General features: G+C 38.7%; 1 protein-coding gene across 1 annotated transcript in view; it reads right to left on the bottom strand.

Moving 5' to 3' along the window:
• Nucleotides 1–27,539, bottom strand: part of LOC103151595 (CUB and sushi domain-containing protein 3-like) — a 272,095-nt gene that overhangs the window by 91,375 nt on the left and 153,181 nt on the right. Inside the window, exons 11-18 of the mRNA XM_007571755.2 lie at nt 12,855–13,037; nt 12,330–12,656; nt 11,201–11,395; nt 8,507–8,645; nt 7,236–7,423; nt 6,731–6,919; nt 598–714; nt 52–267 (exon numbers count right to left, since the gene is read on the bottom strand). Coding sequence (XP_007571817.1) covers nt 52–267; nt 598–714; nt 6,731–6,919; nt 7,236–7,423; nt 8,507–8,645; nt 11,201–11,395; nt 12,330–12,656; nt 12,855–13,037 — 1,554 coding nt within the window. The remainder of the gene's footprint in view (nt 1–51; nt 268–597; nt 715–6,730; nt 6,920–7,235; nt 7,424–8,506; nt 8,646–11,200; nt 11,396–12,329; nt 12,657–12,854; nt 13,038–27,539) is intronic.

Raw genomic sequence — 27,539 nt, 5'->3', positions numbered from 1 at the left:
TGTCAATTAATCCGCAGTCGACTAAGACTGATCCACGAAGAAGTACAATACCTGAGAAAGTTATGTTGAATCCCTCGTACGAGATAGAAAAGTCAGAGATGAATCGTAGCTGGGCTTTGAAGTTGCCATAGAGACCAGCATTGATGTTGCTAGGCAACTCATTGCCGGTCAGCCGAGCCAGAGGTTGCAGGAAGCTCCCGTTCTCGGTTACCAAGAGGTAGTCATGTTGGTCCTCAAGATGGAAGGAGTTGAACTGAAACTGGACGCCTGTTTGAAACGCAAGAACGGATGGATATGAAGGCAGAGCAGCGTCATGCATGTTGAGTTCTAATCAGCAGAAGTGTGTTTTTTACTAAATAAATCAAATCCTGCAAGCATTTTTCACTAAACAAAATACCATTGTGCAACAAAGCAGTACCGTCGCCAGACAAGTTAATCTGGAGCGTCTCTCTCAAGTTTGCAGAAACGCACTCTTGCAATGCAGGTTTGTTGCCGAGGCACAAAAGTAACTGGATTCACTGAGCTGGCCGTGTCACACTGTACTGTTTCGGTCTGTCTCTATCTATTAGGAAGTGGGGATCTTTGCAGCTCGCTTGCCTTTCCCATGGCTGACTTCAACCGTCCAGGTACAGTTGAGAGATGAAGGGTAGCTGTCTGGAAAGCCGGGACTGAGGATGGTTCCCCAGGGGCCCCTGACATCCCCGCCGCACAGTGCTGGATAGATTGAGAGAGACAGTGTGGGAGAGAGGGGCAGAGGCGGGGAGAGATGAGCAGAGACAGGGGACGGGAGGCAGGGAGAGGGTTAGCATCAGATTGTTGATTGCTAAAACAGATAATGTTTCCCTGTGGACCTTTAATACCACCTCTATGAGGCATACGCACACAAATACTGACACATGGCTGCTTCCGGCCAGGCAAACAGAAAGAGACAGGGAGCCACAGAGGAGGACATAATCCAAGAGCTGTGAGTAAAGTTGCACACTTTAAATCGACGTCTATTTGAACATTAGTGCATATAAGTATATAAAATGTTATGACTTATTTGAAAATACAACTGTGGCATGGCCCTAGATTAAAAGAAGACATGATCATATATGATAATGAAGGTTAAGTATAAGCTCCTATTTATTCCTAATTTTGAGATAAAAGTAAACTATTGCAATAAAAAAAAAAACAAAAAAACAATCTTGCTCCAGGCAATGGAAGTTGTGGTGATAATAGAGCCCTGTATCATGATTGCTTCCATGATACAAACATTCACATAGCCGTACCTAGTTTGTAAACACACATAATTTTTTTTACTTGAATATAGGTGTTTGTGACGCCCCCAAAACTATGGCACTCAGGGTGGGGAGCCACATAAGCCAAGTCACACCTTGAGATGGGCTTCAGGGGTTTGAAATGAAACTGACCGGCTAAAACGATCAGTGTTCATTCCAATCACATATGTCAGATGTGTTGGCTCCTTAAAAATATGAATGTGCATCGTTTTCCATCTTTATTATGATGCTTTTTCAGTATTTTAATGAACAAAGTAATTAACTTATTTGAAGTTTACAATGCTTGTCTTTTTAAACTTGACAGGCAGTTGATGAAGGATCTGTCAATCAGCGGCTATCATGAACTAACTCCACCCAGCCTCATTAATAAGTTGGAGGCCCAATGTTTAAAATTCAACTTGCCTTAAAACCAGTTTGGGGAAAAAAAAAAAAGAAAACTGGAGACCTTTGTGATGTTGATGATGTTGTTTTGTTTCTTCTTAATGAGGAAGTTTTCCTTTGTGAGATAATGCAACAGAAGCATCTACGCTATTGTTGTTAGCAGCCTCTATTGTTGACCTTCATTGGTCCGAAACAACATCCCCAAGCTACAAACACACAGCTTGAAGCCAGATGAAGACAAACAGTGTTCTAGGGAAACTGAAAAGCAAATCTACGCAAGCTCCTAACAAGTGATGTATGAACAGTTTGTTTACAATTAAATATGGACCTTGAAGGTCCGAGCTGTGACTTAACACAATTTGAAGCTCAGTGCTTCTTTTATTGTGTCCAGCATTGATAAAATATGTATCCTTTGTTCTTCGTTGTTGCGTCTGCCTCTGTACAAAACACCTAACTCATGCTCATCAAACACATGAGATATATGCAGTGAACTTGTTAACGTATGCGAGGGAGTGTGTGGGGAAACACACAAGTTAATATTTGAAATACAAAGAAGGTGACCATCTGGACTGGAAGTCTTTGTGCTGATGTAAAGATTTTAAATCTGCCTGTATGAGTTACTTAGCTCGTTTTCAAGTTATAAGATATAAACACTTGGTTAAAATTGCTTTCCAAGGTTATTTTCACTTTTTTTTTTTGTTGTCTGTTAATTTTCAGGTCTTTACTTCATTGACAGAACAGATGTTAACCATTTGAAACCAAACAGCGTGGTTTCAGCACAAAACTCCAGAGCGTTTCAGCGCATGAACATTATAATGCAGGGTGACAGCTGCACTTGCACAGATATCGGGTCTGAAAACCTTGGAAAATTGCGTCTGCCTCGTTCTGTGCATTTTAACGTGTGCAAACTGTATGTCGCCAGCTACTTCCGTCCCGCTCCCTTGAGCTGGGATTTCATACTAAATGTTGGAAGGAGGAGCAACATTGTTTTACAATAAAGCGACAAAAATGCCATAGCATTACAGTTAAAGTGCATCGGGTGAAAAGCTGCTGCGAGGTCAGGTCTGAATGTTCTGCTGAAGTTTCCTTGACATTTAAGAAGGCTCTGGCCATGCTTCGAGAATAAAACCACCAAATTTGGCAAGGGAAACCAACATTTAAATCTGCTTATCCGTCTTTTGGTTTGCCGTGTGCTGCTGCAACCACTGCAACAGGTCAACAAGGGAGTGAAAGTAAGCTCAAACCACGACAAGGTGTCGGGGTGTTCACATTTAACTGCTGTGGTTTGAACAGGATCTGCAAAACCAGTGGTGAGGAGTGAGAACATTTCCAAACTAAACAAATACATAGCAAGAATGAACGTGCACACATGCGCACACAGAAATCTCAATGTTTCTTTACTGGTAAGAAGATTTTTACTTTAATCAGAAATACAGCCCTATCTTTACTTTCTCCAACCTTATCTCTCATTCTTTCTCCTCCGTTCTCAAATACTGAGAATGACTTGATGAGGCTAAATGAGGATTTCCCCAAATTTGACTCATCCAATTATTTGACTGCTATAATTTGGAGCTTCTGCATATTTGATGCGATGCCTAACGTATCCCAGTTTAAGGAAAGTCCGACTGATAAACCATTCATGGAAAAGTTCAGTCCCGAATTTCTCACTGCTTTCAAAGACTCTGTTCGGCTGGTGGGATCATCTCGTCACTTTCCTTTTCAAATTTATTCAGACTTTCATCAGTCGAGTAAATGTGACTCACTTTCGTCTCTGCAAATGTACATCACAAGCAACATTTGCTTTCAGCGGGACTTTTTAGGGCTCATTTGACTCTCTGTGTTGATGTTTTTCACAAATTTAGTGCATCAATAAATACAGCTTCAATTGCTTAGCGGTTATTCGTATCGACGGATTGCATACAAAGCCTTTTAACAGTGGGCATATTTCTTGAACTTTTCCATATTATGTTTCATAACAAAAAGAAAAAGATTCAAGCTTTCTATTGTAATTTAATATAATATACCAGAATTAAATAGCACTTTACAAAGTAGATGGGAAGTAGTAGATAGTTTTCAAAACATTTTAGTAATAAAACCCCCCAAAATGCAGTCCCATAGTTGGATTCAGCCACATTTGCACTTCATTAAACATTATTAGCATAGTCTTGTTTTACATGTAACAAATTTACATCAAGATTAGCCTGTATATAGCTCCTACCATCTTACAGTTGAGTTATATCTCTATCTCTAAGTTTCAATATTGATTTAAAAAGCCTATAAATAGTCTTAATTTAGACGCCCTGCGAATATAACTGTAGTTATCATTGTTTAATGTGTTGCCTCTGCTGAAATAAATCCTAAATAAATGCCTACTTACTTGCCTGTGTTAAAGAAAAGTTTCCTCGAAGCATGATGCTGCCATCTTTTTGTTTAGGAGTGGGTGCGGTGTGCTCAGGGTGATGTGCGGTGTTAGTTTGGCAGTGACAAATCCCGTTTTAAAGGGGAAACGGCAGGGAGCATGGTGCATTTCGGCTGCATTAACTTTCATTTTACCACTTTTCACAAAGAAGATGGCAAGGAAGTTGCATCACCAAAAATGTATTGCAACAACAAACCAAAACTGCTTCAAAGATGGAGAAACTCAAAATAAAAGAGCAAGCAAATAAAAGAGTAAAGAACTTCTTAGTCTGAGACGCTGATTATGTAATAACACCAGCTGTAGAAAGTCTTCGGTCACATTCATAATTGCAGTTAGATCTGGATTTTGATTGACCCGTTCCAACACATAAATATGTATTCATCTGAAAATGCTGCAGCTCTGGTTGCATGTTGAGGGTTAGTGTCCTGCTCAAATGTGATCCTTTGCCACAGTCAACTTCCCCTCAACTCTGACCAGCTCGCATTTCCCAAAGGAAGGTGCATGGTAGTGATGCTCACTCTTAGTTTCTGTTTTTGGTTGTAACATGAGTAAAGGTATAAATAGTTTTTCAAGGCACTTTACATTTAATGGTACGCAGGATATTGTGCTCAAAACTATATTCTCAGAGATGAAACCACTCCTAGTAACACGGTGGGATTTAAAAGTGTTTCCGAAGCGAAAGAGCCACCAAGCCATAGTATGCAGGCTGCCACTAAAGTGATGCTGCAGTGACGCATCCATCTTTTCCTCCCACCTCTCCTGCACCACTGAGATTGGAAGTGAGCGAGACGGGCGAGGAGAAAGACAGGTTTCTCTCCTCCCCAACCCTCCTCGTGTGCCCTCCTACCCCCACCCCCTACCTCAGGCTTCTGATTTGAGGGAGAAGAGAGAGGAGGTGACAGGCAACACAGGCTCTCGTCAACCTTACCTCAAAAACCTTCCTGTGTTCTCGGCTCACACAAGAGAGAAGGTGACAGGGCGCACATGGATAAAGAAGCCACAAGCGCGCGCGCGCACGCTTAAAGTGCGCATTCAGGGCTGCGCGCGCACGCCGACGTCTAATCTTTTCTTTAGATTAAGCAAGGCGACATTCAAACCAAACGCATTTTAAGTAGTGGCTTTGCTGTTGAATAACGCATCATTTTTCTCACAAAATACGAGTGGCACATTCATTTTAAAACCGTCACCAAAATTATTTAGCCCTTTCGTATTTATAGTAGCCAAAAAAAAACAAAGAAAACAATCAAAGCTTCTAGCCAATTTTTCATCATTTATTTCACCAAGCAAGTCATCTTTGAAAACCGGAACAAGTATTTTTTTATTTTTTTGCTCTGTCAGATTAAAGAGAATATTATCAAATGAACAGCCCTGATTGTAGTTTTTGTGTGCTCCAAAGAAAGCGTGCAGCGTCTAGTCCTTGCTCCAATGTCAAGGCAAACATTCCCGTTTCACTGCGTGCATCTTGTTTTTCAGTCAAGGGTATCTATGGTGTTTGATTAGTTTCGAAAGGCAGGCAGCTGACAGCAAGACGCCTACGAGTCGTATGAGCCTGAGCAGAGCGGCACCAGCGTAGAGTATAACACTATCATCATGAGACAGCGGTGTTCAGGATGAGAAAAGCAAAGAAGTAATCCTCATCTCGGTCCAAGAATGCGCCTGTTGCTTGCTGCTCAGGTGAAGACAATGAATGATGTGGGCTCTTCTTCTGCTTGGCTAACATAATTAAAGCCAGCGAACGCTCCGTCTTGTCTAATGCGCCACCAGAAAGTGGTTTGATTGTATTAGTGGCTGCTAAAGCAATCAACAGCGTTACCTTGACATCCCAGTGCTCGCAACTAAAACTCGTAAAGCTAGGATTTCTTTTATCTGGGATAGTCACAAGCATACTGCAGAGTTGCACTTGCTTGACAGCTTGACTGGAGAGTAGAGGGAAGAGATGGTCCCTGATTTTAAAGTCTTAGAAGTCAACTTGACAGGCGAGGGTGTGCTGAACAGCTGCAAACCATGAAAGCACAGAGCATGAGCACATCACAGCTGCTGTGGAAGACCGCATTTGTTAAAACCGAGCAGAGATGTTGCCTTACAAGGGAATTGTTCAGCCCTGGACACAGCACTGGGCAGTGTGCCTACCAAAAGCATTCGTAGCCCTTCTTCACAGTTTGGGAAATTACAAATTCAATCCTTCCATGCTTTTTATTGACATTTATTGCGGTGGTTCGACAGAAAGTAGGACGTATGAAGTGACAGAAAAAAATCACGGCTGGTCTTCACCTGTGGGTAATTTACCTTACGGGTAACAAAATCAATTATTTGCAGTGACCATCACTAAGCTCTGATGCAGTTCTTTGTTTCAAAGCAAATCTTTGAATATAGGCTGAAAAGATGTGTGTCGGCAAGGTGACCTACAAATTCCTAGTTAAACAAGTTCTGCGAGAAGGTCAGATCAGATTTCCAGTAAACTATTCTAAGAAGATTATCCAAGGATGATGAAGGGAAGGCATGCATTTGAAGAACATAGATAGCCCCTCATAATCCTGGATTTAGATACTAAACTGAAATAATTTTGGTTAAATTAAGCCTGACTTTTAATTGTAAATGTCTGGTTTCAAACCGTATGTGCCTGAAAAGGGTGTGCTTTGGAATGATTTACCATCACATGTTGGTAAGGGGTGGCTCCACCAGTGGTTCTTTTCGCACACCAGCGGCTCTTCGTGGCTGAGTCTATAGCCTGAATCACAGCCAAATGAAACTGTGGATCCGATGGAAAAATCTTGTCCATATCGAATACCGTTGACAGGAATACCAGGATCGAGGCATGAATAGCTGTCCACTGTAACACCTGAATAAATGTTTTTTTGTTTTTTTTTTAAGAAAGAAGGAAAACAAAACAAACAAAATTCAGTTTAGCTGATTTGTACAAAAAAGCCTACCAAGTGTATTTATTTTTCTACAAACACTGACCATAGTTGTCCTGATTGTACCGGTTAGACAATTGGGTGTATTATTGTCGCATAATGCTCGCTTACTATAAACATAATCTCCAAAAGTACATTGTGTGTGATTATAGGTCATTCCCCCCCACCCCCAAGAACCTGCAGGGACAATATTATTTCCAGTCAGCTCAGGCACACAATGTGCATTTTTCTCCAACTTACTTTCGTAGAGTATTTTGAAGCCAACGTTGGAGCGGCTGTTATCAGTGGTAAACAGGAGATAAAGGAAGTTGCTGCTGCTAAATAGGAACTGAGGCACCTGGGTTCCATTAAAGGAGCCAACCAGAGGCGATAGGAGGTTCGGCCCATCATGGATCTCGAGGAAGTCGTAACCCAACTCTGTCTGGAACCTGTAGGAGGATAACAGTAGATTGCTCTGACAATTAATTCAACGTCAGGTATGAGTTTATGAAAACTTTCAAGAATAAAATTTCTAGACTTTCTGTTGTCATATCCACTTATTAAAGGGGTGAAAAGTATTAAAAGTAATAGATATTGATTTAAGGCAGTGGTTTCCAAACATTTTCTGCGCCCCCCCTATGGATTACAACTGGCTGCCTGGTTGAAACGACGCGTGTCACGGGGGGGGGCGGGTGTCGACCTTTTTGGGGGCAAAATGAATGTACGTAGCTGAAAATAGACACCAACATCGGTAGCCTACAATGTACTTGTTAAGCTTAAGGTTCTGTATTGATATTAGCTAGTCATCTTTTAGCTAACATTACCTGCATCCAACAGCTTTACTCAACTCAGTCGGTTAGTTTGGAGGGAAAAACTGTGAAAAGTTCTTTGCATTTTGCTGGTTTGCTGCCGTGATTCTAACACAAACCTACGTAGCTCCGCACAGCAGCAGCAGGTCTCCTTCACAGGTGTAAACCCAGCGCGAGCGTCGTAGCGCTCATGTTGCGTTTAAAGGCGGCTCGGAAAAACAGGTTACAACATGTTAACAGCGGATTAAGCAGTTTTAACTGCTGATAAAAGTGACAGAGGACACAAATATGGGAAGTGTGGAAGCCTCTACTGTATCAAATTGACATAGGAATAACAGAGAGTTGGCCATTCTAAGGTAAAAACCCAGCGCATACAGTGTTCATGTTTTGTTTTTTTTTCATCCAGACGGCTTCCCGCGCCCCCCTGCAATGACACGGCGCCCCCCCCAGAGGGCGCGCCCCACAGTTTGGGAACCTCTGATTTAAGGGAACGTTTTGTCCACTCTATGCAGATCAGAGCCCAAATAATTGCGCAATATAAAACATATGCTGCCGCCTTCTCATAAACAAGCAGCCGCTCATAATTTTACAGCCTATAGCATTAAAGAGATCCCTATTTTCTTTGTAAAACCTCATATACTTCTCGTTAACGCATGCCTGTGAAAAGCGCTTTGCTCTGAGGGCTTTAAGCAATATGCAAAACAAAACAATTTTATGGCTCACCTGTCAAATGTGATCTTGATGGAACGTCCCGGCTCAGCTTCGATCACCCACTCGCAGCTGAGGGAGTCTTTGTAGTAACCGGGCCACCCAGGAGACAGAATGATCCCACTCGGAGCAGAGTAGTGGCCGCCACATGGCGCTGGAAGAGAGGAGGAGGAGGAGGAGGAGAAGGAGGAAGAGGAATGTCAGAGACGGAAAAATGAGAACACTCAAGCATAATCTGGGTCTACATGTAAGTACAGTCTGATGAGTAATGTATGAGAAGTAGCAACATGCATATTCTGAAAGATTTACATGCAGCTTAGATTGGTGAATCATCTCCAGCAGAGGCTGAAAGGCAGGCAAGTCAATTACTGCTTTATGCAATCTTCTTCGAGGCTGGTGCACTGGTTAGCACCAAACCGGCTCTCTGAACATATTTCACAGTAACATCAAAACACGATCACAAGTCACTGAACTGGCTGCAGTTGATTCATCACGTATGCAACAACTGTGCTGAGTTTGTAATGATTTTGACTTTTCATCAGCAGTATGGAATTAATTAAGTGTATTATTCACTTGGATATAAGATCTGCATGCGTTTCATGAACTGTTAGTTATTTTCGATGGTTCAGTCCCTTACTAGTTGTGTAAAAGATCCCATGTAATGTAATTATTAATTAATGCAAGTTGGTTCCTTTTGAGCAAAGAAATCACAATATTTTGCAAAAAAAAAAAAAGTCTTCCAACTGTAATTAAACTACAAATCTTACACATGACAGTATGAGTTTCATTTCATGTTTCATTTAGTGTGTGCAGATGAGTTGCGCACTCTGTGTAATGTAAGAGCGCCATCAAATATGTACCACTTAAATGCAAAGTGCATTGTGATTTGTCCTGAAAAGTTAAATACATAAAAAGCTTCTAAAACCATTATCATTATGATAGCTGTGAATAATTTAGAATTACTTCAAAACTGTCTTATTCAGGAATCAGGAAGAGTTCACTTTAATTCAAATTAATATGCTGTAATCCAATAGCAGTAGCATGTTCTTATTAAAGTTTAACTCAATGTGTGAAGCCACTTTATTTAGGTTTGTAAAAATTGGACCAGAAAAATTGCAATGACAAGAATAGCATGAGTCTTTACAACCTGGAGCAATATTGCCAAGACTCATTCATACAAAATGGAAGTTTCTATTAACAGCAGCTACAAGGGACATGTCCTGACTTACTATTGTACAGTGTGCATTTGTATTTAGCTCTCTTTTTTTTGCTGACACCCCAGAATAAAGTCCAGTGTTACCAAACCGCCTCCAGATGTCACTTGATTCATAAAAAAAACGTTCATCAGTGTGCAGTTAAAATACAGTTGCTGTGTATTATTAATCGAGGCAGCTAAATGAACTATAGGAACTCTGGAGGAATTGCTGAGATCCTTTGCTCAGATGAAAGAATCTGTCAACAGGACAAATATGTGCACAACATAAATCCAGCCATTCTGATAAAGTGGCTGCAACGTCTTGTTTGCAGTTTGCAGTAGGTGACACGGCAAACATGTGGAAGAAGCAGCTCTGGTCATACAAGATTACTACTGTTTGAACTATATGCCGTATATAGTAGAGAGCTTACATTAAAAATCCCCCCCTTGAACAACACAATACCTCCCAGCAACATGCTGTGAGGATGCTCATCTTCAGCAGGAGCAGGGAAGCTGGTCGGAGTTGATGACTGAAAGATTAAGCTAAATATCCTCCTGACTACCAGTAGTTCATTTTTGTCCTCTGTAGAGGACATTTCTAAACTTGAATATCTCCCACCCCCTGCATTCTACTGAATTAATTCCTTTTGGTATCTAGAGAGGACATTTATGGCTTTTCAATGATACCACGTGTGAAGGGGTGGGACTTTTGTACGTACCTTTTTCGAATTCATAAAAATGGCATTCAACAGTAATAACACATTTTATGGGAAGAGACAAAGGTAAGTGCATAAATATTCTAATTACCTTGCAAAGACTGTGGGATTTAAAAACAGTGGTGATTGGACAATATTTTTTTTCCTGGTAATATAGGGCAATCCTGGGAGAAAACCTGTTGGAGGTTGCAAACATCTTAAGGGTGGGGTGAAGGTTCACCTTGTAGCAAAACAACAATCATAAGCCCAGAGCTAAAGAGGCATCTGCATTATTTAGATCAAAGCATACCTAAAAATATGACCAAGATTTTTGTTTTGTCCTGAGATTAAAAATGGGAATCTCAGGAAGCAATTAAAAAATAATGTTCCATTGCTCATTCAAAAAACATTTAAATATTTTGCAACTCTAAAGCCAATAAAGATCCCCCCCAAAGATGTTTGGGGCTTTAAATCCTTCAAAGAGGTCAGTGGAAAAGTACTGACTCGGGACCAGATTGCAAATGGATACCACAGCTTAAAAACCATGTATCCTTTTCCTTCTACTTCACAATTAAGTGCTCGTTTGTGCTGATCTTTCACTCAGAGTTCTGTCAGTTTTAATGTGTCAGATACCAACAAAGTTCACAGGGTATGAATGCATTTGCGAGCTACAGGAACTGACACTCCTCATGTAACTTCTGTCTGTTTTATGCTTCTTTTCGACAGCAAAGAAGTATAGTGCAGTAGTGCATAATGATATCTTGGATGACATAGTGGTCCTTGTATAACAGCTTAGCCAGCAATCTTGTCGTTATTTACCTTCGCATTTAGGAATGGGCCCACTCCACATGACTTTTCCCCGTTCTAGCTGACAGGAGATGGTCTCCGTTCCCTGGGTTTTAATGAAACCGTCCTCACACACCACAGAGATGGAGCTGCCGAGCTGGAAGCTGTCTCCAAAGCGACGAGCATTGATGGGAATGCCAGGATCCGGACACTCATTGTGGCCAAACGCTGTAAATGTATATAAAAAAATAAAAATAAAAATCATAATTACAAGAAGACATGTATACGATGATATTTCTGAGATTAGAAAGAAATATATTTATATATATAAATATGTAGGAAAAGTAATTTTACAATTTTAATGTTTGTCTTTGTTTTGATGGCATTTCAAAAGCCCCATCATAAATATTCATGGAAAATGACAAATTCAATATTTTGTTCTTTGTTCTTTTCCTTTCTTGTTACACCTCTGCTGATTGTTTCTGATACTCCAATAACAGGCTGCTAGCAAAAGTCCATATTTTCTTCCCTCATAACTTCTGCTTCAGTCTTCTTTGATTTGCGATTTCATTTAATTTTCTTTTTTTTTGCCATCTTTCATGCACCACCCACGCATGAAATTTTGCTGCATTATTTCCATGACTTATTTTTTATTTTTAAAAGAAAAAAAATCTGGTTAATCTAAGTTTTAGAGCACCAAGCTTGGAGAAGTGCCTGGCTGCTGATTGTTGAGGCAGATTAAATATTTTTAAAAGCTATAAAACAAATTTTGACGTTAAGTGACCATAAATCTCATGCTTGCTCTACATGGTATAAAGATATATTGGTAGATTATGACATTGATTGTTTTACGAACCGTACCGTAATTTTATGCGTCTTATTTACTATGCATCGGTGTTATATAACAGTTTATGCCATTTGTGGATAATTGCTCTGACTAAGGATTTTTGGAGTCTCTCCAGATTCGTTGCAGTGAATTTATTCCTCATTTGTTCTTTAATTTTTCTTTTTTTCGATGAGGTTATTAAAATCCCTTTTAAAGACAGTTTAGTCTAATTGATGTTGTTAGGCTCTATTCAAATGAACTCTTGATTTTATAGAATTGGCAGTCGTCAGACTTGGGTGTGGTTTCAAAAGGAGAAGAGCTGGAACTGAAACCTACTGCTGTAAGTGATATTAAATCCTCTCCCAGACATGGAGTGATCGGCCTGAAACTCCAGCCTCAGAGTGTTGGTGTTGGACGTCAGGTGGGATGGGCTCTCGGCTCCGGAGAACCTCCCGATGACAGAGGCATCGTTTGTCTCGCCATCTTTCACGGTCAGGGAATCGTATGGCGCCTCAAGGTCGAAATCATTAAATGCCAAGTGGATTCTCGAGCCGGGATCAGACTGGATGAGCCAGACACAATTCATGTTGTTCCCGTAGCCTTCTGGGTAATCTGGGGAGAGGACTGTTCCTGAGGGAGCTGTGAAGTTGGACATGCAGGGGACTGCAGGAGGAAGAGGGAAAACACACACACGCGCATAATTTCTGTTAAATATTCATCTTCCGAGCGTCATCGGTCATCATCTGCCCTAGGCCATAATAATCTCTGTCTTGTCACCATGGTGACAGGTCAGAGGGAAAGCTATCAAGAACATGCCAGCCCAGATGTCATGAATTATTTCCATCTAATTTTAATGCTTACATATACATATGGGTATGTTCGCAGACCACTGGTTGTTATCTTGGCAGGAGATGGTTTTTTCTCCGATCAGCTCGAAGCCAAACTGGCACTCGAACCTCAGGATTCCCCCGTTGGAGAAGCTGTCGCCCTCTCTTACTCCGTAGAGAGGGGTCCCAGGGTCACCGCAACTCTCTTTGTCTATTTCTGGAATGACACAGATTCAATAAAAGACATTAACATCTGCACAAATCTCAGAGGCCTGAATTAAAGGACCATTTCGGACAAGGAACCTTATCAGAACCAGAGAGCAACTTTTTTAAAATTTATTTTGATAAAGACATGTGTGCAGTTAGAATTGTACAAAGCAAGCTTAAATGTTGCCCACATTTGTAGCATTATTAACTGCTAAAAAGATTCCAAATTCAAAATGATAAACACATTTTCTTTTAGAGTTGCTTTGAAGTCACACACCACAGGACCAGTAGATGATCGTTTTCGTTTGGTCAGTCTGGAATGTGCCAGAAGGTTTTCTGAACAACCCGAATCTCATTAAAGAAAATTAGATTGGATTATATGGAGATGATTAGCTATTGTAACTATAGGCTGTTATAAATGTGCATAAAACATTTTACCACCTTAACACAAGCCAACAAGGAGCTTTTTATGAAATAATTGGCAAGAACTCTCTGACTATTCTCCTTTTGTTATAGACAGGCATCTTTCAAGGATAACAGAATTTGCAAAACTTTCTCAGCTGCCTATTTAATCTGCTATCATATCAAGAAGTGAAGGAACTAAACTGCCTTTTAAAAAGGAGCTATTAAAATAATGTGCTGCAGATGTTTGAGGTGCTACACAAATATTTAAGCAAAGTGGATTTATTTTTTCAGAGCAGTAGTATAAACCGACTAACTCTGGTCAGTGGATGATTGGTGAATTAATTTTGTGCAGAGCTGCAGTGATTGAGTTGCTGATCATTTCCAACCCCTGTCCTCATTTTTACCTGGTGCTTTTGCAGACCTTTGCCAGAGACAGCTGGGAATGGCAGATAAACTGCTGCAGCATCCTACTGTACATGCACAAAATTTCTCCTGCATGCTCACATTGAAGCTGAAATATCAGGTGGTCAAGATCTGCTTGAAGGCAATAAAAATATTACAAATTTGCACTGAAATGCATGAGCAAATCATTGTGTGTCTATCTTAAGGAAAACAAACTAGCTGCCATCTAGCTTTTTGAAGTGGCGAGCCTTTTCACCTTTATATTTGTGAATAAATAGTTTTTTTTATTATTATTATTATAATTATTATTATTTCCATTTCCAAATGTTTCATAGTTATGCAGAATTTTGTGTTGGTCTGTGTCAGGAAATCCCAATGGAATACAGTAATGTACTTGTAGCAGTAGAGGAACGCTGTGGAGGAACTCTCCTGCTCTGACGAAGGCTTTCCTTCAGCAGCATAAGGGAAGCCGGTCAGAGTTGATGGGATGACGGATGGAGCTAAATGGAGGGCAAACCGTCAAAGAAAATCTGTGGCTACAAATTACTTGAAACTGGGGAGGAGGTTCACCTGTCTGCAGGAAACTGATCTGCCAAAAGTTGGTTCCATTTTTCTTAATGACATTTTACATTAATATCGATGTTCCAGTTACAAGTAAGTCTCTTCTATAGAAACTCTACTTGCCACTGATTAGAGTGTTGTGTGTCGGATTTCTGAACATATAATTTCTATTTCCCTACGTCTTCTACTCCTTTATTCTTCTCTGTTCCTCTCCCGCTTTCAGTATTATTTACAGAAGTGGCCCATGGCAGGAACAAGGCTTTGTGCTCTGTGTGTGTTTCACTTTAGTATATGTACTGTGTGTGTGTGTGTGTGTGTGTGTGTGTGTGTGTGTGTGTGTGTGTGTGTGTGTGTGTGTGTGTGTGTGTGTGTGAGCTGGTGTGCATGTTTGTGATGTATTGCATTAATTTCCATCATGACATCGTCTTTATGAGACCCGCAGACTCAACCAATCACAGACGGCCCTCGCACATTCACACACAACGACACACACACACAAACACACTCTCGTAGCGTAAGAATGGAGAACAAATTGCTTCAGAGAGAAAGCAGGCTTAGAGTTGGAGCATTCCTGTAGAGCGACTCCTTCTCCCTCTCTTCACACACACTCGTGCTTCATGATAGCAGCGCGCGCACACTCATAAACAAACCAATCACACTCCCACAGTCAGTCTCTGTCTTTGATATGTACACACCGTGCACACACACACACGTGAATAATCCTATTGTATTTGTAACAACAAGGCTGACAGATTCACAAAGGGGATTAGGGCACTTAAAGAGGATCTGCGTGTATATGTGAGTGTGAGACACAAATTCAATATGTGTGTGGTGGCAAGTTAAAATTTTTCCCTCTGCGATTGCATATCGAGCCTCGTTCCATTTGTTTCCACAATATTCCATCATGTCCAAAGCATGTTGTTCATGGGAAATCAGATGTTGACGTTCAACCACATAGAATGCATACATATTGGGGGAAAAAAAACTCAGGCCATTTAGAGAGTAAAGTACACATTTCAGGAGGGATAATGAGACTTTTTTTTTTTTTTTTTTGATTGGCTGTTTCCTTTTCTCGTCATCGCTCTGAAATTGATTTCGGCACCACATTCGGAATTCTGACGGAACGCTGAAGTCAGTCTCTGCAGGGGCATGTTTGATATATCCCAGAAAGGCCCACCTGCTGTGCTTCATTCTCAGCTGTGTTTCCAAAATGATATCAAAGATGCGATAAACACATTCAACTTCACAGCATAATAATCTAATATGTCAACAATAGCCACAGGTGAAGAGCAATTGAGTACAAAGTCCATTAGTACTCCTGAACAGTGTGAGGAAGAGATGTGAACTTCAGCCACTCTAATTATGCTGTAGTTTTCTGATTCTTTGACCTGAAAGGGAGGGGCTCAAATTGACTTGTTCACACTGTAGACATCAGAGAGGATGCTTTGCAGAATGAAAATGATCTCAGTTATTACACTGGGATTTTTTTTCCCCCCTCGCCTTTGCCAGGCTCAATGCCGGGATTCAAATGAGATTTTGATAATTGATTTGATGGGAAGTGAGCATTAGGAAAAAAAATGCATCAAATCTTCATAAATCTCTCTGTATTTCTTGTTTTGTTTAAACATCAAATTAACAGAGAGAAAAGTAACAATTTTAGGTGTTTGTTTCACTCAAGTAATCCACACATGCAAAAAAATTCATACAAATTCATGAACAAATCAGCTTATGAAGTAGAATGAAACAAAGAATATTGCAATCATTAACAAAGGTAGGTGCAAAATTACCATAAAACCAAAAACAAATGACGTCTGCTTATTTAGTCCTAACTAATAGCATGTAAAAAAGATTTCCCATTACCAACGTACTGCAAAAGAAGCTTTCACAAGACATTTCAACGCAATACGGTGAACTGCAATAGGGTCTATGCATATCCACAGCACAAGACTCCACTCCACTGCCGAAGAGAAAGCGAGCAAACGCTTGCGCAAAATTTGCTGTTAAGTATAGAGCAAAATTAAACACTTCAGAGTTTGGGAGTAGAAACACATTCATGTTGTGGGGTTGTTTTTCAGAGCCTGGTAAAGGCAGAAATCAAATAAGTAAAGAAATGATAAAGGACCCAGGATACATTTAGCTCAAACCTAACCAACCATTGGTTTCAGATTTCTGCTAAGAATTAAAGGTAAAAGGACATAATAATAAACTGATCTTGTATAATGCTTTTCTAGTTCCACTATAGGCACTCAAGCCACTTTTACACCAGGGCTACATTCCCACATTCATGAACCGATGTGCAGATACTTAGACCACTTAGAATAAAATGTCAAACATTGACATGTCAATCGCACATGAGATGGCTGGGTTTCACACCTGACTTTAAATTACAAGAACCTCTTGTTAATTAATTTGCTACAAGGCCGCAGTTTATTAAACACGATTCATGAACTAATTTGTTTTGGTTAGTGTTTCTTTGGTGAGAATTTATTTAGTTGTTCCCCACATCTATGACTTTTATTTCAAGAGGCCAATAAGAAATATGTATTTATTAAGAAAGACATAAATGTGTTCAATCCAATACGATGTATCTAAAATATCTATATAACTCCAAGTGAACGTCACGAAGACCAAGAACAACTAGCTTCCATTCCTTGACACAGGCACCAAATGGTCCTTTCTGATGAAAAAAAAAAATAATAATAATCCTCCAAGACTCTGGTGTATGACCTTGTATTAAGCCTGAAATTCAAGCATCATCAGAGGGTTTCACAGTGTACGTGTCATGTCATGAACTGTGCAGAAGGAGCACGCGAGTGAACAGCAGTACCCATATCTCGAGGGCATTCTTGCCATTGTTTTGTTTTTGTTTTTTCAACTGGTATGGAACAGTTGCTTCCTTCACCAATTAAAAAAAAAAAAATGTCATGAAACCTAAGTGAACACTGAACCAAACAAATGTGCGTGTACATCTAGCCCTAAGTGCACAATGTAATATCAAAGCAAGAACGTAAACCAATTAAACCCTGCCAAGACTCTACTTAGGAAAGGTTAAAGCCGCATTTTTCAAATATCGCCTCAGCTTAAAGTAAACACAAAGAGCCTAATGAGCTCTAAACCATCTGGTGTTTCCTCTCAATGAGCTTTTCGAATTATTCATTACCACTGAAAATGGCATCTTGTATGTACGAAATAGGGACAACATTGCCTGGTAAATCACTGTCCATTTCATCTATCTCCCTAGTTACCAAATGCCATATGCATTTGGAATACGCAATGTGTACTTTTAATTTGCAATGGGAGTAACGGTGCCATTACAGCACAGGGCTTTCAATGAATAAATGGCAAATTTGGTGATTCAGTGCTACTGAACATACAGAACATTATACAAGTCAATAATTCATGTGTGGAAAATGAAACTGTGTATACGCTGCTGTGATTAAGTAAGTGCTGCCTTTCACAGGTCGCCCTCTGGAGCACACGCATATGTACACTTGCTCAGAAGGAAGCAGCCAGCTATTTCTGTGCTCTTTGTCCCCACTTCCAAGGTTATACACCGTGCATCTCAACCACATCTATTGTTACGTAGTGAATGAATATTTCATGCTTTTGTATTTCATGAAATGTTTTGTGTTGGGTAATAAAAGTCATGCAAGACTGAGGACAAGGAGAATAAAATGAGATTTGCATTAGAAAATGAAAGGGGGAAAAAAAAGTCTACTGAAACTGTCTTTACAACCTGAGATAACCATTTGATGGGCATGTCTGTGAATGTAATGCACTTTTACAACAGTTGTTTACGATTATAATCCATTTTGTCATTAACCAGCAGGAAAACGGTTTATGTGATATATCAGCATTGATAAAATAAACCATTGCTTGTTTTTGTTAGGAAACAAAATGACCTATTCCTTGTTTTGTTGGCAAGCATATGCAAATGATAATCTGTATTAAGGACAAAAGATAGTCAACACTTTTTTAGTTAAGGTAACTAAACTATTCCCCTTGAGCATTTTGGACATCTGCAGTTATGGTCTTTTCATCTGTAAACTGTTTTGGAGGATAACTAAAAAGAGCTTTCTACCAAAATTGAAAAGATACAAAAAAGCAGGGGGGGGGCAAAAACAACAATTCCTCCAAATTTCAAAATCCAAAATAAAAGATACCTTGTGTCAAATACTCACACAGCTGGTGTAAAATTGTTTGAGTGGTGGTACTTGTTAACAAACGAGTGCCTTCTCAAATATTTATCAGTTTATTTAACTCTAAGCGCAGGAAAACTCTTGTGGGAAGCTACGAACTGGTGACCCAAATTACATCTAATGTTAAGGATTTATAATTAATACACAAAGAACTTGCCATAAGGATGCTGTTTCATAACTTGGTATATTCTACCACTTACTCTATGCTGCTGCTTTGTGATCAGAAACCCAAAATGCTGATCACAAACAAATGGGTAGGTCTTTAGCAATCTGCACATCATTATTACCAGACATTATCTTACTAGTTTGATGTGATCGGAATTAGGTAGTAGCAAGGCATGCTCATTTTTTGTTGCGGTGCTTAATGAGGACAATATTGTATGACATCATCTGGATGAGAATGGTGATTAGCTGTAGCTATGGATATTGGTGAGCTTACATTTCCCATCCACACCTCTAAATTTTTGGTCAGTGCTGACTTATTACAGTAGTTATTAGTGACTTTCCTAATTCAACATTTTGAGTTTTGGAAGCATTCCAGTTTGTTTTTCCACCTGTAATTTAATTTCAAAATCTAAATGGAATGCGTTATAATTAAACTTGGGAAGCTCAGGTGCTGATGAAGAAAATTGGATAATGGTGGATAAATGTTGGCAACTTTGGGAAAATATTTAGTTTGCTTATTCCCGCTAAATTCTTATCTACATAAAGTAAAATTGGTCACTGTTTTGCTAAAAGTATTTATTCCCACATCACTAGACCAATTCTAAAATACCTAATATTACTTAACAGGCAGATGTAAGATAACAGGAAAATATTGGTGATGGAGACATTTAGTTTCTTTTGATAATTTACATAGGACATAAAATAAAACAAAACTGTATGCAAGTCTGTTACATTTTTCTGAAACTTTTTTTTATTTCCATTTTTCATTCAATTCCCCTACAAGTAAAGCTAAATAAAAAAGAGATGAACAAGGACAAAGAGTAAGGCAAAAGAAAAAAAAAAGATATACAGAAAACAAGAACGCATAAGAAGAAAATGTTCAAAGTAAGAGCAAAGCAAAAGGAACGAGTGATTCAGAAACTACATCCAAAGACCTAAGAGTAGACAACCACAACAACAGTGTTTTATACAGCAAACTTAAAAATGGAAGTACAGATGTATGCACAAATTCAAGGAGACAGGAAGTTAACACAGGCAGCCAAATAGTGCATTGTTGTCTCTCTCTCTCTCTCTTTCAGCACATATATATACCCACAATGTAAAACCTTTGAACCAGAGGTCAGGAGGGTATTAAAAATTCATCTTGGCATGTTTTCCTCCTATAAAATTGCATCACATATTCCACCAGAAAGGTCATCAAAAGTGAGATTCGGCCATTGAGGGGATAATAATACAGTAAATAGAATATCAAGGAAATTGAGATTTTATTTCAATCAACTTACACAGATAAATAACTAAGGTGTTGTGTTATACGGCCTTAAATTAGTACATAACCCTCTTACGACCAACCCGTCGGCGCCGACAGGATTCGGCTTGTGTACTTCCCATTACCGTAATTTCTGAACAGTTCAACATATCAAAAAAATTCTAAAAGTGCAGAAAATCTGAGACATTGCACTTTCAGGGCATATATGATATATTACGGTAGCCACCCGAGAAAATTTGATATGAGCTTGACCAATCACAAGAAAGATTCTCCGTTGTGTCATATTTGTCACCCAACCTACTCTGTACCGTAACTCCTGAACAGTTGGTCACATTCAAAAAATTCAAAAAGTTAGTCATATGAATGCTGCACAGCTATTGGCTAACGGTTAGCTCCATCTTGATTCCTCCATAATTTATGCAATAACTATTTATTATTCTGAAAATAAAACTGTGGTCTTCCAAAAATATTGCCCTATGTAATATTTTTTACAAAATTTCACAATTTTTAATAGATAGAAATGTTAAATAACCATCAAATACTGAAAGCTGAGGATGTTCTGGAAAAATCAGCAAAAATTCAGACTCATTGCACATTTTTTGAGAATTTTACAGCCATAAAATCAAAAAAATACCAGGTGGCCCAGTTACAATTATGGTCTTAACAGGGATAAACAACAAACCAAAAGAATAATGCTACGTTTGACCTAACAAATCACTTACAATACTGTGTTCACTACATGGGAGAATAAAGTGAAACTGTTAACTTTGGCTGAAAACTCTGATAATTATTACCTGTCTGCATAGGCTGACGCAGTGAATCTATACTACAATCTTCTGCATAAATCTGCTCCAAAATTTGAAAAAATACTTAAATATGAACCACTTTTTTAATGAATTTGTGCTGTAAAAAATGTAAAATGTAGTCTCTTTGAACTGCCTAGTGAAATATATTTCACTAGGCAAATAACAATAAGCTGTAAATACTGCTGATTTGTCGTATTGGGTATGCAGACCAAAATTCAATGGAATGTCATGGACATGAAGGACCAATCAAGTGTAACTAATTGGAAATATGTAAATATTAAGATAAGGAAAGGTCTATATTTAGGTGTGTGTAGGATATTGGTCTATAAACAGAAATACAAGTATTATTGTGGTCTAAAAGTAAATTTAAAAAAATGAAGAAGTTTAATACCATTACAATTACCACTGTAACATTACCAGCCAGGTAGTAAACTAGGAAGTATTTTGAACAATGTAGTCAATAACCTATGTATACAAGCTTTATTGTGCCCCATTTATTTGAAGCTTATAACTTTACGTACATATGCTTAGTAAGGATGTAACGATACCGTCAATTCACAAAATAGGTCAATGTATTAAACATTGAGTTCATGAGAAAAAGATGGGAAAAGATTTTGGGAGGAAACCAATTTTACTTTCACAGCTGAAGAGAAAGTTTCACAAATCTGAATCTGTGGCAATCAAATGCAGTCCAGGCATCTGAAGAAGATGAAAATGCTGCCAATCAAGTCATTTAAAAATCGTTAGGGTTTCTTGTATGCTAAAGTAGCCATCTCAATAACATGTCTTTATTTACTTAAAAGCAGCTGGATACCACTTTGCAAGATTGAGTCCACTTAGATTAAAAAATAATTGTGACCTGTTCATTTTCACTGCCTTCGTTCTTAGGCTGGTTATTGTTGTCCAGAAAAAAAAAAAAAAAGCATCTATATAGGGACACCAGCTACTGAAGAAACTGCACTCAGTATTATAATGCATGGATAACCAAACAAGACTAAGTCCAGCCAAAAAACTGCAAGTATGTTTAATGTTGGATCAGTCTTAATAATTTATGTCATTTCATTCATTTATTTTGGTCATTTACAATAAAATAAAAAAAAAGAAAACAAAAAATACAATTCAAAGATAATCCCAAGTGACAAAAAAAGGCTGAAGCAGTATTTTTTATCCATTAGTTTGTTTAAACTGAACCTACTCACAGAGCCAAAGGAGCTTTTGTATTAAGAAAATATGTTTTTAGTGGGAACACAATACACACTTCCAAACTGTATTTATTCTTACTGCCTATTTAGCAATATGACAATGTGAAGATCAAATTAGTAGATCCATCCAAAAAGTCCACTTTTGGATGGATAGGGTTAATCTCTAGGCTGCATGTAAAGTATTTAAATCAATGCTTCACCTGGCAATACACTGTTCTTTTTCTCGGTTATACTTATGCTAGTGGTCGTCTCCCCTTCTCCGGATTTTATTTTTTTCTGTGCCGCAACACAGCTTTTCTTATAGTTCTTAAAATATAAATATGAATAGGCTAAAATACTGTAACGGTGTAAATTTTCATGTAATTCTGATGGCACACACAGTGGCAGCATACTGTGTTCAGTGAGGAAACACAAATGATGAGTTTAACCTGTCAACTATGTATGCTATCTATGAGGAGGAAGTATTAGATTAATATATTTTTTATGAACTAAGTACATATACCATTTCACACTTTGGAATAACTGACTTTTAAGCAGGCCATTGATGAATATGCTGCTCTCAATAGTCTCCAACAATAGTGTTAAATAAAAGATAAAATAGTCTTAGAATGAAGAACGGAAAAGTCTAACACTAAAGCCAATGACTAATGCCAGGAAAATATGGTGAAACTCACAATTTATGCAAATATTGGGACAGTAGGTTTTTTTTATTAGGGTTATAACAATTAAAAGATACATGAAAGCAATCATGCACGGCGTCATGTTTCTGTCAACTGGGTTTTAATTTATCCACTGCTACTGGTTTCAACATCTACTTCTGCAAATCTCGCTCATCAGCCGCTCATTTTTAATGAATGTAATAAAGGAACTATATAATCTAGCTTGGACCACTTCTGACTGATGGCCCTTATATCTTGTTTCACAGACCTCATGTCTGGCATCTTAAAAGATTCATCACACACCGCTGCCTCCCTGGCAGTCCAATCAATCTGAGGTGTCTTTAATGGCCACATCCCTTGTCAAAACAATGCGTCAGTGAGTAGTGGACGAGTGAGGGCAAATCTGCACCTGTGTCTGTTTCAAATGGCAGGAATTATCTAGTACTCCAAAGTGGAGCAGCGGGTTTTCTCCTAACATTCATTTCTACATCAATCCAACTGGCAGCTGTTCCCTTTGAATTATAGAAAGCAGTGGTGGCGTTCTCAAATCTCCACACTGGTGAAGCACTTAAACTCTCCCAAGCAAGCAAGATGAGGTGGTAAGTATGGAACATGGTTGTAGGTCCTGCGGGATTAAATCACTGATCACACAAAAACAGAAGAGGAGCTGAAATTGGTGCTGGCCACACATCGGGCCTCTAAATGTATTTGTTTTATTTCTGAAAATAGAATTGGCAATGTTAATATTGCGTTCCTTTATGTAACTGATTTTGTGAGAAAGTATGATCTGAAAGCTACACAGGTCTAGATAATTTAGTACCTAGATTTCTTGTGCCAGCTCTCCGTTTCACTCATGTGCACTTATACACACTTGGAATATTTTGAAGAAACAAAGCAACAAAATTTGAATAGGCAAAAAGTCAAAGACTTTCAAAATGACAGGCAATAATGTCAGATCCAGCCACCCAAGTACGTCCATCTAGAGAGCAGACCGTGAGATGCTAAAAGAAGACTCCCAAACACTAACACGAGACGTACAGTAGGTTCTTACTTTTAATATATTTATCTTAACCTTTATCATCAGAAGGAGACTGTACAAGCATAACTTCGAAGAAATGTGTACAATGAAACCTGTGCTGTAAGAAAAACACAAAGTCCTGTCTTAAGTTTGCCACAAAGAGTGAAGACAAATATCACAACCCCTAGAACAATGTTTTCTGAACATATGAGTCTGATCTGAGTTATTTAGAGACTTAAGAAGAGGGAATGCTTGCCTTAAATCAAACATAACATTCCAGGCAAAGAGTTTCTTCACTGCAAAGCATAAAGCTAGTTGTCTGAATGTTGGGAAGTCTTTGTTGCAGTACGACACGGCCAGTGCTCCAAAACAGAATCCATCTGTGTATGGTGTTTCAGGAAACATGACCATCTGTAAAATAACAGCCATTAGGAGGTGGGCTTACTTTCCAAGAACATTGGCAAAAAGTAGTAGATATCTCACTATGGCTATTTTGATCAATGCGTGTTTAAGATTAGCTAGTAAACGTAGAGCATCCAAACTTCTTTTTAGCTATTTTTATTTATTTATTTTTGGGTTTATGGCAAATTCTTGGTGTTTACCTAAAGTAAAATAAAAATCCAGGTTTATCAGCATCACAAGAGTTATGTTTTCATGTATTAATAAAAATGTAGATTTTTTTTTCTCATTTTAAAAAGTTGATAGATGATTTGTTTGTTTCCCCTCTCCCCCTCAGGTTGTATTTTTTTTTTCTTTATGGTTGAAAATCGTGGACAATGTTAGAAAGTCCACAGATCACACTAAAGGGACTTACCCTTTCCCACATAAACCATTTAGCTGAAATGCCTAAAGCATGCCTTTTCTTTATTCACATAACAAAATTACCATATAAAGAATTTGCATAATGCATGGCCGATGGCTATTTTGGCACGTCTTAAACTAATAATAAGTGGCTATTTTGCACCTGGCTATTTTTGTCTCCTCAGCTGAGGTGCCGAAGCAGACTATGGGAAAACCTATTGAATATTAAATTGTTAAATGTATTCTAAAAGATAGTCAAAAGGGAAATAATAAACCAACAGTGCAGCATGAAACAGTTTAAATGGAAATGGTAAGGCAAAATCTACAGAGGGCAGTTCACATAAACTGACATGTCAGGCAGGAAAAGCATGAACAAAGAGAAGCAAATAAGTAACAATTCTAGAGGTACAGCAGATATCCACAGCTCAGATGTGAAAGTCATTTGACAGGACAACTCAGTTGTACAAATCTGGCTTTATGGAAAAAAAAGTCAAGACAACCTCTCCTCCCCCCCCATAAAAGAGATAAAAAGTTCTGAGTGGAGTTTTCCAAAAGCCATGTGACGCATCGACAATTTTGAAGATGATCCTTTTGTCAGATGAGATCAAAGCTGAGTTTCTTGACCCAAATTTAAAATCCTATGTGAGGTGAAAAGGTGGCACAGCAGATCACCCTGAACACACAAAAGCAGTGCTGTAATGTTGGTGTAATGTAGTAGCGGCATGTACTGGGCAAAGCCTTTTCCTCAGCAAGGGAAAAGAAGTAAACCCAGAAAACATTAGACTCTGGCCCAGGTTCACTTATGCAGTTTGTCACAAAGGCACCCACCCACCAACTTTATGTGCAGCCCCTTATGTAGGACTACACTTTGATTTTAAGAACCCAGTTCGACTGAATACTGGGAATATTACCTCCTTGCTGGGTTTCACCTATGCACCATATTTGGTGACATACCCAATTTCACAACAGATAATGTGAAGCAATTTTCTACAATCTACTCTTAGGCTACTGGAAGGAAAGGTGGTTATATGAGAGATGGGTATCTCTCAGCAGGATGTTATTCATAGTTGTTTTGATGCGATCACAGGTCATAAAAATTATTCATATTCATCTATTGGTCCAAATTTCTATCGGTGGAATAGGTTGTAGTATATTTGTTGTCTATATATATTTTTATGGCCATTTGTTGTCATAATTTAATACAGTAGTTAAGGAGCCAATTTTCCTCACCTTTGACCATTTGCAAATATTTTAATATTCAAACAATGCGTCTCTGAAATGATAGGGTGAATGCATTATCTAAATAACACAATTTGAAGTTAAAATAAATGATAGTTGAGGTTGGAGAAGTGGAAAAAGATGCCAATTCAGGTCTTCAAAAAGTTGAAGACTGAAAGCAATAACATTGTTAAGCGGCGAAATGAACTGTGTGCATGTGTGTGTGCACTGTGTAAGATTTGTATGCCCTGCAAAAGGGGTTGAGACAAAAGGCTCCTTCGTGGCCTTGGCTTTAATAATAAATGAATGGTGACACACAAAACCCCCCCCTCCAAAAAAAACCAGGCAAATCCAGAGACTGTGAGAAACGCAGAATCACAGAGACAGATGAAGACCGAACAAGTTCAAAAGAGCAAAAAGATGCCATTGAGGTCATTTGACAAACAACACTAAGGATAAGGAATTTCTGAAAGAGACAATGTGAGAGCGAGAGAGATAGAAAAAGGGGGAGAGATGTGGAACAAAAAGAAAAAAAAAATACTCCATTAGAGAGAACCTGACCGACAGGAAGGCAACAAGAGGATGGTGGACAGACAGATGTCTAATGAGGAAAAATGAGACTCACAGAGACAGAGTGAGGGGAACGGAGGGCGACTGTTAGGAGGGAAAGAGGTGAGTGACTTGTTGGTAGTGCTTCGTTGGCTTACAGATGGAAGAGCTGTCCAACACACAAACACCATCTATGTGTGTTGCTCACATAGAAACACACAAACACCGTACTATGTGCAGGTGATTTGGCAGCAAGGCTGCTGATAATGTTTATATTTCATAACCAAGGCCCAAGGATGTAGCTTTAGCAGCACAGTCCCATACACATCTACCAAGCTTGTCTGTCCCCTCTGTTCTCCTATATTTGTCAAGAAAAAAAAACATACATCTCACAAAACCATCCACCTTCATAGTAAATCTTATGGGTGATGAAGCCAGCCACTGTGGGACAAACACATTTATCATGCACTGACTGCTGACAGAAGTTTTGCCAGTATTTGGGTATAAGTGAGAAGGTTACCATTATTCATTGGCTAATTGTTAAATGCATATTCAGATACTTTGTATGGATTACATTTCAGTGCACTGGCATTCTGAAAACTAGTAATTCAACGAAGATCTAGTAGGTATAATTTCATAAACGTGTTACATATAAAACCCCCAAATAATCAAAAGCAATATTAAAAGCTACCTCAAAGTAAGTGATTCAACATGTAAGGACAATTTGAAAGCAAATAAATAAATAAAAAAACTAACGTAACTGTTCTGCTGAACACAGAGTAGAATAAGGTTGGAAGAAAATCTCCTCACTCGGGAGCTATCACCCTTGTAAAGTTATAACAAAAGAACATCAACATAAAAATCTTTCACTGTCAAGCTAGTAACAGAGTTGAACTGTGCTTGCTACACATTTCAACCTTAAACAGACTAACTTTGACTAAAAAAAATCGAATAAATGAACATTAAATAAAAAGAACCCTCAAACAACAACAACAACAACAACAAAGCAAATGGCAGAATAAAAACACTGATGAGGAAAAGAGGAAAGAGGCCCAAAGCAAGAATGCTGTATTGAACAGAGCTCTAGATGTTGTATGTGCAAGTGGCAGGTAAAATCAAAGTGAGCTATTATGTTTTGTCATTTAATTTTGTTTTATCATTACATGTATTGCATCTTTCCATATTAGCTCTTCTTTTACACATTTTACCTGCACAGTTTCATCCATCCATTTTCTTTACACCCTTGTCCCTCAGTGGGGT

The sequence above is a fragment of the Poecilia formosa genome, unplaced genomic scaffold, assembly GCF_000485575.1.
Source record: "Poecilia formosa unplaced genomic scaffold, Poecilia_formosa-5.1.2 Scaffold286, whole genome shotgun sequence".
Classification (NCBI taxonomy): domain Eukaryota; kingdom Metazoa; phylum Chordata; class Actinopteri; order Cyprinodontiformes; family Poeciliidae; genus Poecilia; species Poecilia formosa.
The sequence above is the reverse complement of the archived record's forward strand: the minus strand, read 5'-3'. Positions and strand labels throughout refer to the sequence as shown.